The 15,190-nt window shown below is 42.2% G+C and overlaps 1 protein-coding gene across 2 annotated transcripts; it reads right to left on the reverse strand.

Annotated features, from left to right (window-relative positions):
• Positions 1–10: 10 nt before the first annotated feature.
• Positions 11–12,114, reverse strand: tfcp2 (transcription factor CP2). Of its 2 annotated transcripts, none has more exons than XM_023804998.2 (17): positions 11,843–12,114; positions 11,038–11,263; positions 9,310–9,461; positions 9,078–9,154; positions 8,034–8,139; positions 7,844–7,950; positions 7,266–7,418; positions 6,952–7,062; positions 6,028–6,116; positions 5,604–5,652; positions 3,885–3,926; positions 3,350–3,443; positions 2,366–2,456; positions 2,046–2,158; positions 361–503; positions 229–280; positions 11–108 (listed from the first exon to the last, which is right to left on the reverse strand). In XM_023804998.2, the coding sequence occupies exons 2-17, from the start codon at positions 11,157–11,159 to the stop codon at positions 71–73; spliced, it is 1,539 nt and encodes a 512-aa protein (XP_023660766.1). In that variant the 5' UTR covers positions 11,160–11,263; positions 11,843–12,114; the 3' UTR covers positions 11–70. The 2 variants fall into 2 exon arrangements, with proteins under 2 accessions (XP_023660766.1, XP_023660767.1); XM_023804999.2 differs by lacking the exon at positions 11,843–12,114 and adding an exon at positions 11,394–11,458.
• Positions 12,115–15,190: the final 3,076 nt, after the last annotated feature.

Below are 15,190 nucleotides of genomic sequence, written 5' to 3' on the forward strand. Positions count from 1 at the left end.
CCCACCCTACCCCACCCCACCCCCAAAGTCCATTCGTAACTTTTTCCTTCTATTGCCCGCTGGTGTCTCCTCACTTCAGGATGATGTGATAGCCATCATTAGTCTCCGCTGTCAGGACAGGAAACAGCCAGTTTTATTATATGTAGGAAATGTTAACATTGCACTCTCCAAATTCTATGCAGCCATCTGCATTGCCCTCACACTGGCATAGTGATGAGGATTTTTTACCTTTCATCGTGTCCAGGATGAAGCATGTCTCATCCTGGAAGTTCTGAATCATCTGCAAGAAAAAGTGAACTATCGTTTTACAAACCACCTGATTAGGAACTGGAGGGGGTTAGGTAAAGGGGTACGGCTCACCTCATCGCTCACAAGGACGTGGATACCAGTGGGACCCAGTTTGAAGATCTGGCTGATCTGCTGCGGGGAGATGCTGAAGAGCTGGGCGATCTTCTCAGTCAGCTCCACTGCCGTTAGGTCCTCCAGGTAAATGGCATGGTACACTAAGGACATGCACAAAATGTAGAATTTAGCCCTTTCTTCATGAAGGAAAAGGCTAAGCATTAGCACAATACCTGAGAGTAACCATGTCAAAAAGACCCAGGGCTAGATTATGACTGTCCAGCAGAGGTCAGACTAAGGCCAATCCGTAGCACAGAGGTCTAATTATTAGATTGTATTTTAAAATAAGAGTCTTCTAGTAAAATACTACTCAAATGTAGTACTAATAATACTCATACTATTAATTAAAAGTAAAAAGTGCCTTGTTTTTAAAGTACTTAAGTATTAAATGTAAAAAGTACTACACATTCAAGTTATTTGATCTTACAAAGAGCAGCCTATCCTTATAAATTCCCTCAAGTCTACAGCACTGCAAGTTACAGTGCATCGCGATAAGGAAAGCTGAGTCTCAAGAGGATAAGTGGATATTTTCTTTTTATAGACAAAATAGGATGCTTGTAGGTAACTTGGTCACAGTTGTAGGCCACTGCAGTCGTGACGTCGGGCGAGCACTAGGCCTGTGCAGTAACCTCCTGAGACCCCACCCATTCATTTATGTCCATTGTAGTGGACATTTTGTTTTTGCATCTATCTTTTCACTGATGTAAGGAAACGTATTTATTCCTGTTGTACACTAAAGAGGACATGCTGTGAAATTAAAAATAAAATTGAAAAAATCAAAATTGTAAGATGTCTTATTTCCCCCTAAGACGTAGAAAATCGCAAATAACCTAAAATTGAAGGACACTTTTTTCCCTTGGGTCTCAGGAGGATATGGTGATATGACTGATAACTGATATCAGACTAGTAATCCAGTGTCGGTATCAGACGGTAACTAACCAGCGATTATTCCCTTCGTAGGGGAAAATAGGCTTAGGTTAGATAAAGTTTTAGTAGATATGTATAATTCCTGAAGTTAATAATACTTAAGTATTTTTAAATAACAGAACTTTTACTTAAGTACAATAAAAATACCCTGTTACAGTAATATGAGTAAATTTACTCTGTTACTGTCCACCTGAGTATAACGAGGTTGCAAGCTTTTATATGGAACTGGTGTGGCCTGGTTTTCTCCTTCTCTTGTTCAGTCAGGTCCAAAATCATGCAGAAGCCCCCGTTCCTCCAACACAAACCCCAGCATTACTATTTTTGGGATGGGGGTGGTAGAGGGATGGAAGTGTTACACTACTGGTCCAACAGTTCAGGTCGTATGGAATGGGAACACTGGTGAACTACATTAATGACGAAATACACAAGCCCATATGTACAGGGGTAGCACAGGCTTTGGAGTACAGACACCATCAATAAATTAGCAAATTCAAGTTAAACAAAATGATAGAAAATAGTGTAGTGACATCACACGGACTGCTATAACTATTTGGATTTGTTGTTTATTTTTAAATATTTAAAAATAATACTATTACAGGCAACTTATTTGAAATTACTTTAAAATGGACATCAACCTTAACTTGTACAACACAAGAAAACAGCTGTCGCTGATGCTTTTACTCCCGGAGGGGAGGAGACATTTGGGAGTTACTGACCGTAGAAGGTGCTGCCAGTCGCCTCTCCGTTCTCCTGCTTCTGCTGCTGCTGCTGCTCCCGCACCTGCTGCGACTCCTGGCAGACGTAGACGGTCAGCCGTGGACGCAGAACCCTGAAGGCACGAGACACACTGGCGTGTTCCACATGCGGGCGGAGCGGAGCGGAGCCTTCCCAAGCCGGCTGGCCGGTCAGGACTCACCCTTAGAGTCCCACAAAGCACCATCCCCACCACATCCAGCCTCATTTCCTGAGCAAATGACCGGACTGAGGCAAGTTCTCAGTAGAATGCGAACGGGAACAGGAAGCTGTCCACACTTACCGCCCTTTCAGTGCATTGAAGAGTCGAATGCCGTCTGCGGGGCCGCAAATCTGAATGACATCTTCCCTTGTAAGCTTCAGGAGGTCCGCCCCTAACACACAGGCTACAGCTGAACACCAGCACACTGCATTAAACTATTCCAAAATACATATGTATACTCATCAGCCACTTCATTAGGAACACCATTATCATACTGCATAGGACCGTCTTTGCTCTCAGAACAGCCTGAATTCTTTGTGGCACAGACTCAACATGGTGCTATATAGACATTCCTTAGACACTGTGGTCCATGTTGACATGGCTGCATTACGTAATGGCTGCAGATTTGTCACATCCCAAAAGTGCTGTATTGGATTCAGATCTGGTGACCGGCAGGTCTGTCGCAATAACTAAAATGTTGCAACTTCCTGTTTGTTTACATGAATAGTAATGAACCCAACTGCTCTTTTGGTGTCCATACCTCCAGTCACTGGATCACTGGACGCTGGAATAAAGGGCCTCATATTTATATAAGCTTATTTATATAGCACTAAAGTCAGGATAAAGTAAGTATCTGCAAAATGAAGGAATGGCGATAATACTGCATATCACACTGTTTTTTTTTGCCTTTTTTCACCGTTCTGTGTGAACTGCACAGACTGTCCTGTAAAATTCAGAAACACTCAGACCCCCTTGTTTGGCACTAACAACCAAGCCAGTGTCAAAGTCACTTAGATCACCTTTCCCCCCCCATTCTGATGTGTGATAAGGCCATTAACTGAAACTCTTGACCCACGCCTGCGTGATTTTATGCACAGAGCGGCTGCCGCATGACTGACCAATCAGATACTGGCATGACAGAGCAGGCGTAGGCAAAGTGCTTGGTGAGTGTATATTTATTGACACAGCTTATTCAGCTTAAAGAGTTTAAACACAATATTTCTGCAAGAATTAAAGGTTTAAGGTTTACAGTCGCCCGTAATCTTGATCACAAAGGGTTCTCACCAGAGAAATTTGTGAAGACCCGGCAGAACGGCGAGAAGCGGTTTCTATGGAGCCACTGCTGTGCGTCCTGAGGCGTTGCCGTAGGTGACAGGTTCTGCGTTTTCCAGAAGAGAGAAAGGAGACAGCAATTTTTATGACTTCAAAAAGTTTTCTTATCAAACTGGTATATCCTGTAGGAGCTGAATTCAATTGCACAAAAAAAAAATTTGAATTTCCCTACACAACACAGATACTCTTCTGAAAATCTAAATGCACCCACAGGTCTCTAGTACCTTAAATGTACACCACCTCACATTTCAGACTGTACACTGAAAAATTCGTAGATTACATTTGTTCTTTTCACTGCAGTTGCTTTAGAATCCTTAATATATTCATCCAGCTGACGTGTGTTTTTTTTATTTTATTGTTTTTTATAAATACAGCTGACTGGAACAAGTACCTGAGTCAATGGGATCACAATTCAATCATATACGGTTCTTAAAGCGAACAGATAATGAGATTTAAAATAAAAATCAATAAATAAATTCATATGTACCTGAGAGCTCTCACTGTCTCTTCTAAGTAGATGGCAGGACAACTGTAAGGCAGAACGTCTCTCAATTTTATAACTTTACATCATCAATCCCAGTCCACCCCTCCTTTGTCACAGTTTATCTTCTTGGCTTAAACACGACACACAGCAAGCAAAGGAAGTGGGTAAACAGACCTGTCACCGCAGGTTCCTGCAACCGGTATTAAAATATGAAGATCGCCCCCCCCCCCCAGGTTTTAGTTGAAAATGTTAACATTCATTTGCAAATGAGGTGAAGGGAAAATGGTTTCCAACATGCACCACGATTAAGCCACAACCAAGATGGCAGCCATATGAAACATGGCACCTACCTCGTTGTAAAAATCTGTTTACGGAAAAGAATGTTTTTTGGAGCTAATCTGCTCTTTGGTGATTTTTAGGGGTGGTTTAGGTCTGCTGCAGCTCTACCTTTTTGATGAACTTGGCATAAGGCAAGATTTAAGATTGATGCCCCCCAGAGACAGAAATACAAAATGCAAAAACAAAAAGTCCAGGAATTACACCTAGGTAGTTATGGACTTTAACAAACAGGGAACTTAGTTAATTTCTAGCTGAAAGCAGAAAGGAGAAAAAACAATGAGAAACAAGTCTTCTCATTTTGATTTTCTTTCACTGTACAGTGGTAAGACATAAGCAAATGTAGACACCAAGCTGTCTGTTGGTCTACCTCAGCTTCTAAATCATGCTACCTTGTTTGCGTTTGGTGAGAGCTGTGTGGTTTGTACACTTCCATAATCAAAACCCAAGTTCAGTTAGAGACGCTTCCTGCCCACGTTAAGCAGCATGCTGGCACAAAAGGCAGGGCTCCTCCTCTCCATACACAATCATCACGTTAGTTGTAAACATGTCGCCGCAGTGCTTGTGATGACTCAACCCATTAAAATCCATTAACCTCATGAGCAGAGAGCGCCAGTCTTAGTATTAGAAATGGCCTTAACATCGAGACTCATGCAAGTGGGGAGAAAAGGAACATTTTCATACCCAGATATGTTGATTGAATATCAGTTAAGAATATCACACCATCAATTATAAGCCCTAACTTACCAGGTACCACAACATTATACCCCCCAGTCCTGGTTTTGGCAATTTTTGCAGGTTTACAACCAATGTGAACAAAGTAAATTTAGATAATAACTAACTGACATGAACAAAGAAGTCTCTTTAAATACTGATATATTACGTTGTTGGCTGCGTGGAATTGGTCACACGCCATTTCGGGAATGCAAAGTCAGGTTCACTTGTATAGGTTTGCGCTGCCTGCTTTTCACTCTCAAAAATATGTAAATATTGGTGTATTTGAATGTGCCCTCCTCCTTGACCCTAACCCCACTTCCACGCCAGTCCCGAGACCCATACGCCCATTCAGTTTGCTCCCCGATGCATCCTGGATTTGATTAAGTTTGTTCAGTGTCGGCCCAAACTCATTCTGCCCTTATTTCTCCCTGAAAAGAGAAATGTTGCCCACGAACCTGCCTCTCACTTTCAAGTCCCTTTGCCATCTGATTCTATTCAGCGTCCGGATTAGAGTCATTTTCAAGACAATCTGAAGAACCTACACATAGAGTAGCCTGCTAGAAGCAGAACCAGGACCAGGATTGGGTACCTCTGCTTGTGTCATCAGTCATCATGATATTAAAGTCATACAGGCTGCGAGATGGACACACGCAGGACACAATTACTCACATCCGCCACCTGCACCACAGGCTCCGGCTGGTGTTTCGGAGAACCGTTACTTTCAGGGAGGGAAAAACAGGAAGATCAGTCAGCATTGTTCCTTCTTAACTGGCCTTGGAAACATTTGCACAATATAGACGCTCCCCGGGTTACGATGGTACGTGGCTCTGTGTTAATGATTTTGCCCAACTGTAGGCTAATGTAAGTGTTCTAATCATGCTTAAGGTAGCTAGCCTGGGCTATTATGTTTGTTAGGTTAGGGGTACTGTATTAAAATGCATTTTTGCCTTAGGATATCTTCGGCTTACGATAGGATTAGCGGTACGTAACCTCACTGTAACCTAGGGAGAGGCTGTACATGGATGTCAATATAAAAGTCACTTCAGGCAACTAAACAGCTGACTTATGAGACTTTAATGTTCCAGTCACTTACCTTTCTGCTACTGGGAAACTGTTGTGGCTGCTGTTGAAGCCAGGAGACGGGGAGTTGTTGACGTAGGTGACTTCTGGCCAAGGAGAGCACTGCAAGACACCTCAGTCAGCAATGGTCATGTCATTTGAGAGCTCTAGGTTAATTCTGCTCTTTTCAACTGATCAGTTCCTCCCTAATTAGATAGTAAATTTTGCCCCTGCAAATGATCTTTGGCTAGTCAGCTCAGCAGTTGCCTGATTTCAACCACATAGACACGAAGACTATCTTATGGACTATAATATTTTTGTGACATTCTTGAGCATTAATATAATGACATTAATTGCAGAGGTCATTTTGATTGAGGGACTCCATCAAATAAGCATCATTTCTAAGTAAAATCAGCTTCATAACTTCAGGCAAATATATTTTTCAAAGGCCTTGATCTTAGGTGTGTAATTTATAAAAGGTTTTGTAGAGTGGCATTACTTTACATAGCTTATTCATCTTCCTGCACTACATCAGGGAACATCAATGTATTCTGTTCTTCTACCAATACTGGCCCAAACAGATTAGTGACTTTCCCAGAACATCTACATAAAGCATAGAGCTACCTGTACAGTAAATTAAATACCCAAAAACACCAAAAACACAATGCGGATGTGTTGTTGAAATACTAAAACTCAGATCTCCCCATCTCTATAGATCCTTTTTGTTACTGGATAAGCAAAGTTTCAAAAGCACATGTTGGGTGGGATTATCACGCAGTGCTTGGCCCACTTCCCATTTGTTTACTTGCTTGATGCCCACTGCATTAAATCAATCAGCGATAATGGCAATGGTAACCCCACCCACTTCGAGGTTCATAGTGTCATGTCTCCCATCACTATGCCTGTTGAGCTCAGTGTCCCCCCTCTATATTCCTTACTCCATGCTCCGAATTCAGACCTCAGTCAGGATGGTGGTCTCATAAGATGGCTGGTATTTCTCCTTCTCCTGCGGTGCTCGCTTCTCCATCTTCTCACGATCGGTCTTCTGTTTTCGATCTGCACCTTTGGGCTAGAAAGCAAAGCGGAGAGACCCATCCCAACTTCAGGTCAATACCAAGCATGTCCCGTGCACAAGGCAGCCAGAAGCATTACGGCAGCCGCTTTCACAGCCGAGAGACCAAGACAGCAGCAGCACAGGCCGCGTTTGGCTCCATCCGCTGTCCCTCCCGGACTCTGAGGGACCGTCGTGCCATCAAGGCCCCCCTACCTCACCTTGAAGACTTTGACCTGACAGCTGGCAGAGTGCAGGTGCTCCGTGTACTCCCCGCTCTCGTTCTCCTTGAAGGTGTCGATCTGGATGCGGAACGGCACGCCCTTCTCGCCGCCGTGCTTGCGCATGGTGAACTCTGTGCTGATGCAGTGCACCTAGCGAAGACGCAAAAAGCCGTCACTGCGCAGCCCAGTGACACAGCTGGTGGCCGGAGTCAGCATGCAGGCTTGGGTAGATACATCACAAGGCAAACACATTCAATCTGACATCTGATGACAGCGTCAAGATTCTGAAAATACACCAAGCCAAAGTGTCCTTCTCATCATTCTCAACATACATATTGTCTGGAAAGAAATCAAAATATCAGTAAGCTGTCCCAGAGATTCTTAAAATTAGTTGCCATCATTAAGAATTTTTAAAAGATTTATTCACAGAATGACAGTTAAATAGAACAGGATGACGTGTTTCATGGGAGAGGATGTAGACGTACCGTAATTCTACACTAGATAATTTCCATTCATTCATAACCATTTATCACAGGGATTGTACATCACAGTTGGGTCCCCTACAGAAACAGTACCTGAATAAAGACTGAGGTCCTTTTTGAGGGATCCCACAGGAACTCCACAGTGTTGAGCTGTGTGGGGTTAGCTCTGGGGTCAATCACACCAACGGACATGGGGATATCTGCACGGGACAATTCACAAATTCCTCACGGTGTTCGGTATGGACCCCCACAGCCTGGGCCGGTACAGTTCCCCAAGTCTCACCCAGGTCCAGGATGCGATCGCCAGGACGATTCCAGCGCCACCCTTCCAGCTGCTGGTGTTCGGTGTACTGCAGACGTCGGTCATGGAACACCACCCGTATGATGCTCTGGGGGGGGATATGAGGCACGGAATAAGGCAGAACACCACTCATGTGGCACCGCGAATTTGGATGGAGAACACAGCTGAGAAAAACCGCAGGCACATCCTTCTAATCATGCGAGAATTAAATTATGGTAGAAGGGATTTATAGAGACGGATAATCAATAATCCGAAGCCTAATCTGTGTCTAATATACTATTATTATTACTACAACAAATATTGTGGTTCTTAAGTATCAGGCAACATTTTATTAACGTAGTTTTAAATGGCCATTTCATGTATTTCACTTTCAGCGCTGAACATTAATTAATATATCGCCAAAACGTCTGATTCACTGATCTATATCCTAGTCCCAGCCCAAAGCACTAGCACCTGCTAAGTTGCCGAAAGTATTAAAAAAAAGTTCCAGATTTACTGTAAAACAAAACACAATGAAAAATATGATAGAAAATAGTAATGCTTTACATTAACTGCACCTTCATAATGCCTTTTTACAACACTGAAGTACCTTCATAAAGCATTCATAAGCAGCACGTAAGTATACCTTAACATTTTGCCATACCTTAACAGCTTTAATATACAATAATAACAAACATTATATAATAACAAACATTACAATCATATTAGCATATAATGTTTGCTATTAGTGTATATTAAAGCTGTTAAAGTATGTTAGGATATTAAGGTATACTTACACACTGCTTATGAATGTTCTGTGGATGCATTATGAAGATGCACTGAATGCTCTATGAATGCATAATAGATGCGTTAATGTAAAGCATTACCATAAATATTATGAGCCAGCGGTGAAATGTATAGGTACTGCTTTGGCAGGAAGCTATGGCAGAAGCATATAAAACACAAGCTATCTGAAAAGAGTTGCAAAAACAATACCAGATATGCCCAACACCATAAGAGATCAGTAAATGGCAAAAACACACCCACCTTCACCATCTTCCCAGTAATTTCAGGTAGTTCTCCCATTTTCCTGTTGTCGAGCATTCGAATTTCATAAGACTGTCCTGGAACAGACACGTGGAATCTGTCAACACCAGGCGCAAACAGCACAGGGCACGAGGAGTCACAATTAAACTAGCATGGACACGAGTGTACAGCTGAGGGGTTGGCCAGGGTCTCAACGCTGGCCTGACTGTGGGCACTGACCGTGGGCACTGACCTTGGTTGAGGTAGGTGAGAGTCTCATCGTGCAGCTTAACTGCAGGAGAGGTGGCAGCACACAGCACATACTGGAAAGGAAGAATCTTGTTTTCGCTGTCAGGGGGCAGATTGGACTCCTCTTGCTTGAAGATGGGGAGGGCCAGCACATCACTACCAAGGAGGGGGGAGAAGAGGCACAGAATAAGGGCCAAAGCTCCCAGAAAGACCTGGGAAATGTTACTGCCTCATTCATTAGCAGGCTGGCACCTCTGCTGAGCTGTGACACACGCGGTCATGCTAGCAGCACAAGCCTGGTAGGGTACACATGGGTGGTGGAACTCATGGTCTCATCTCACACCATCTATGCACCTCTTCTGCTCCTGAGGGTTCGGAGTGACAGGATCCCGAGCACCTCAGGCCACACCTCACTTTCCACATTCTAGCATATTCTAAGAAATCCTGGAGATGTCCCCAAGCCAGATAGGTCACATAATCCGTTCAGCCCGACTGGGACCTAGGCTTTTGTTTTTCTTTTTGTGAAGGGGGCAGAAACAAATAAATCAGCCATAACCCTTCCCAGAACACATGAACCTGGATTATTTTAAATACTTTAAAAATATCTTTTTACATTTTTTGTGACATTTCGTGACACCTGGGTACCACTTAATAAACTCGAAATGAACAGCCAGCTAATAGGCTCAGTGCCATCACCGCACCATTACAGTATAATAAATCACGAGGACATTTGGAAACTGGATATGCGAGAGTGGGAAGAAAGGTGGTTTATGGGGGCCGGGCGCCTTCCAATCCCTCGGTTTCCTAGGAAACGAGCAGGGCGACTTGCGCTCCGCTAACACGGCTCATGCTTAGGTGCCCCCGGCTCCCTCTCAACTCAAGAATGTGTTTCACAGTCAACAACAAAGCTAGTACTTTGAAACCGAGCTCGGACACCCAAAACGATACAAGGGCACAAAGAAGCCTGCCTACAGTACATGCTGTCCCACCACACTTTTATTTTCTGGGGAATAAATCCGTTTCCACATTATTATTTACGCTTATTTGGTATTAAATGCTGCAGAACCCACTAACTGCTTAATTCATCACTCCAGGAGAAATGTCCTCAAAGATGGAAGGCTAAGGCAGCATAAACAAGGATAATATACACCATACAAACTTTAAGGATAAAACAATGTCTTCATTTTTAGTCAGTCATAATGATGGAGGTCAACCACAACGGCAAAGCAGTTAACCAGCAGGTTGCTCCTCTTCTGTCAATATCTCCATAACAGGACCAAAGGGCACCAGCACACAAAATTATGAATAACAAAAGAATTATGTGTACCAACACTAACACCATGTTAATGGTCTAATTTCCCCATAATGTAATTTATTTCTGTATCCAGGGTGCCCAAAAATACCGAGAGTCAGTTTTTTTCGGGCACCATCTTACAGATGATTTGCTGTATGTTCCCTGACTCTGGATTTCTGCATGTGACTTGCACGGTTATGACATTTAAACTCCGTCTGACAGATAAACTAAAACCAAGAGAGAGAGAGGCTGCAGCATCCATGTCCAATCTGAACTATGCAGTAGCTATAAAGGCAGCCTGAGATCTCCCCTCCGACAGGGATAAATCGACCGCATTTCACTTCCACCATGTAACCTACCATTCGGACGCGTTAAAGTCTCAGGGACCCCGAACCTGTCACGAAGCGTTTCCAGGCGCCACTTCCCCCGAAACCCTACCTCATGCTGTAGGCTCCGGCTCCAAGCTCTTGTCCGATCCCAGACAGACTCGCATCAAAGTCCTGGACCAGACCTGACTCGATCACTTCATCGGCCAGCGGTAACTTCAGAGCCCACGCCATGACAACTGGGACACGCAGGGCCTCCTAGCGCAGCCGTAAGCCCGAGCCGAGCTGAGCCGGCACCACGCTGCCTTTAATGAATACCTCTGTGGCTCTCACTTTACCTGGATAACAGAAACAAAGAACACTTTAAACCATTCAGAAGAAGCGGTCAAGGGGTCTGACTTCATTAACTATATTCCACTGGACAGTTAGGGAAAAATCACACCCGTAAATACAAATAAAATAACTAACAATGAGAGGAAGGTTGACAGCCGAAACATGGGCAACTTTTCCCCAGATTAACGCCGAAATAATTTACCGTATTCACGCTAAGAATTGTTCAGTTTATTACTCAATATTGCCTCTACACCCACGAAGTCTGATGAGTATTACGGTACTGTTCTGGAAAAGTATTAATTGCAGTGTGTAATTATCTAACAGATGCTTTACGTTTTCATTCCAGCAATTACTCGAAATACTAGCTTGTTGGACAAAAATATAGAACTAAAAATATTATCAAAGCTGTTGCATTATTGAATATATATTATTGCCATCGTTTCACTAATCAAGACGCATATGAAAACAGATTTGACTGTTTAGTAGTGAACATATTTTTTTTGCATATATATATTTTTTAAATAATGCTTTATTCAAATGTTCAGTGACATACAATTCAGTAACACACTAAATGAAACAGCTACCTTTTTCCTGCACATCTCTTAGCCTCCTGTCTTCTTGAGAACTTAACAACTAGGCAGAGGCTCGCTCGCAAATCGGCGCTACACACTTCGGATTACTACCGGCACAGCAATGAAATAAAGATATTTATCTTAAACCGAGAGCGTCCGATCGTCCTCTGAACAAATCCTGCGTGTTTTCCAAGAAAATCGGGGAACAAAATACACGTTGCGTGTTGACAAAATTGCCACTAGCTGCCGTAATATCCGCAGTAGCCTCCTTCTTCATTGGTGAATGCAGCTGTGCCTGAACGGATCACCATCACCACCTGGTGTATGGAGTGAAAATTTGAGAACGAAATGAAATTAAATGAAATTAGTTCAAGTAAAATAAAATTCGGAGGAGAGGATTAAAAAAAGACAACCAACGTCAGAAAATATGTAACATTATTACGGCATACAGAAGAGAAGTTAGAAGAAACTGCTGAACATATAGCTAACTGCAATGCAAAGGCTTAATGTGAATATAGGGATTCTGAAATGTGTTTTAACAGAACAAATTGATGTGGCTGACAATATTTAAGCTATTCTAATGCTGAGAGGCAATTAATGCAATGTCAACGGACATTTCAGAGAGTCTATACAGTGGATATAAAAAGTGTACACACCTCTGTTAAAATGCCAGGTTTTTGTGATGTAAAAAATGATCATTTCAAAACTTTTCCCACCTTTAACGTAACCTATAACTTGTACAATTCAACTGAAAAACAAGAAAATCTGTTAGGAGGAAAAATATATGTTAAAAAAATACAATGAGCTGGTTGCATAAGTGTGCACACCCTTAAACTAATACTCTGCTGAAGCACTTTTTGATTTAATTACAGCATTCAGTCTATTTGGGTCACACCTGCCAGTTACAGTGATTCTGATTAACCCCAAAGAAAGTTATGCTGTCCTACCAGGATGTTTCCTGATATTCACTCAGTTGCATGATATAGCAAAAGCCATGGTTTGCAGAGAGCTTACAAAGCATCAAAGAGATTTCATTGTTGAAATGTATCAGTCAGGAGAAGAGTACCAAACAATTTCCACGGCATTAGACATTGTGGATACAGTCATCAATAAGTGGAGAAAATATGGTACAAAAGTAATGTTACCAAGAACGGGACCAACCCTCCAAAGTTGATAAAAGACGGAAACTAAATACTTAAAACATATTAGTTTAAGTATTAGTTTAAGAGTGTGCCCACTTATTCAATCAGCTTATTGTCCATGTTTTATTTTTTATATGTTCCCCCTATCAGATTTGGTGCTGCATTGAATTGTACAGGTTATAGGTCACATTAAAGGTGGGAAAAATTCTGAACTGATTTATCGTGGACTTTTTACATCACAGAAACCTGCCATTTTAACAGTGGTGTGTACATGTTTTTATATCCACTGTAAAAAAAATTAGATGATGTTTAAAGTGCTGGTTACAGTGTTATACTGTAATCATTAAAATTAATTTTTCCCTAATTAGTCTAGGCCTACATAATTCCACATAAAGACAAATTGAATACAGAATTTCATTTCATTTTTAATAAATTTATCAAAATTATCAATTGGAAAAAAAAAATTATACAAGTATTCAGACCCTTTGCTATGACACTGGAAATTTAGCTGAGGTTCATCCCATTTTTATTAATCAACCTTAAAATGTTTCTACACCTTGGTTGTACTACACCAGTGGTTAATTAAATTGTTAGGATCACATGGAAAGACACACAACTGTCTATATTATTGTCCCACAGTTGATAATGTATATCAGAGTAAAAACCAAGCCATGATCTGAAAGGAATTACCTTCAGAGCTCATACACTGAGAGTTGTGTTGGGCCACAGAACTGGGGAAGGTTGTATATTCTTATAATATTGAGGGTGGCCTTCATTATTCTTTAATGGAAGAAGTCTGAAAACACCAAAAATAATAGCATAATAATGCAAGTACACCCTTTCAGAAAGCAATGAAGTTTTAATTATTTAATTGGTATGAATGCATCAGAATTGGAATGTCAAAAAAATTTAAATATCCTAAGTAAATAACACATAAATAAAACTATACAAACAAAAAATAGACAAAATGGTCTTTTGGGCTTTGTGAACAAAAATTGCATTATATATTCAAAATTTTGGCACAGGGGTATAGAGATTCATTTGTTCTTTTATAGACAATATAGTAGTAGTAGAGTTTTAGTGCCATCTCCGTCCATATACAGTAAAGCACGCAGTGAGACAAAATAACGTCTGCCTGAGACCAAAGGAGCAACGTCCAACACAGGACAACAGCACGCTCAGATCGACAATGAGGATAATTTGGGGGGGGATAAATAATACTTGTACACATTTCTCTAAATATACATATACCAATATATACCAATATACTATATACGCCAAACAACAATAAACTATAGACCATGGACAATGAGAAACAGTGCAAAAATGCTGGCAGTATAGTTAGTGTAGATATGTACCGCTGTGCAATTTTCTTGTGCAGTTACATTGTGCAAATATGAGCCGTTTTACAAGTATACAATGAGAATAAAACATTTGTGTGGTATAAGGGGCAGAACAGGATGTTAAGGAGACAGTCCAGTGTGGAAGGGGGCAGCATGGTGTTCAGGAGCCGGACTGCTTGGGGGAAGAAGCTATTGCACAGTCTAGCAGAGCTGCTCCTGATGCTGCAGAATCTTCTTCCAGATGGAAGAGGTACAGTAAGAGTCTGTGGGAGGGATGGTGGGGGTCGGCCACGATGCTAGTGACCATACAGATGCAGCGGGAGGAGTAAATGTCCTGCAGGTTGGGTAGAGAGCTACTGATGATGCGCTCAGCTGTCCGCACAATCCTCTGAAGGCCCCTGCGGTCCGAGGCGTGGAAGTTTCCATACCAGGCTGTAATACAGCTGGTCAGAACGCTCTCCATGGTGCCTCTGTAGAAGGTGGTGAGGATGGGTTTGGGGAGGTGCACCTTCTTCAGTCGACACAAAAAGTGCAGGCGCTGCTGAGATCTTTTTGTCAGGGAACTGGTGTTGATGGTCCAGGAGAAGTTCTCCGTGATGAGAACATCAATGAACTTGGTGCTCTTCACTCTCTCCACTGCGGCGCCATCAATGCAGAGCAGGAAGTGGCCAGCCTTGGTCCTTCTGAAGTCAACAATCAACTCTTTTGTCTTACCAACACTAAGAGACTGCTTATTGTCCTTCACCAGGCTGCTAGCTGTCGCACTTCCTCTCTGTACGTGTCAGCGCTGTCCCTGAGGAGACACACTACTGTGATGTCATCTGCAAACTTGATAATATGGTTCATGCTGGAACTGGAGATGCAGCTGTGAGTCA

This window comes from Paramormyrops kingsleyae, chromosome 6 (genome assembly GCF_048594095.1).
Source record: "Paramormyrops kingsleyae isolate MSU_618 chromosome 6, PKINGS_0.4, whole genome shotgun sequence".
NCBI lineage: Eukaryota > Metazoa > Chordata > Actinopteri > Osteoglossiformes > Mormyridae > Paramormyrops > Paramormyrops kingsleyae.

Bases quoted from the DNA above. Each gene is read 5' to 3' on its own strand.
- tfcp2 (XM_023804998.2), bottom strand. From the start codon at position 11,159: ATGGCGTGGGCTCTGAAGTTACCGCTGGCCGATGAAGTGATCGAGTCA. The intron at 9,462-11,037 runs GTAGGGTTTCGG...CCTCCTTGGTAG, and splicing joins GCCGGAGCCTACAGCATGAG to TGATGTGCTGGCCCTCCCCA. The intron at 8,140-9,077 runs GTGGGTGTGTTT...ATCCCCCCCCAG, and splicing joins TTACTGGGAAGATGGTGAAG to AGCATCATACGGGTGGTGTT.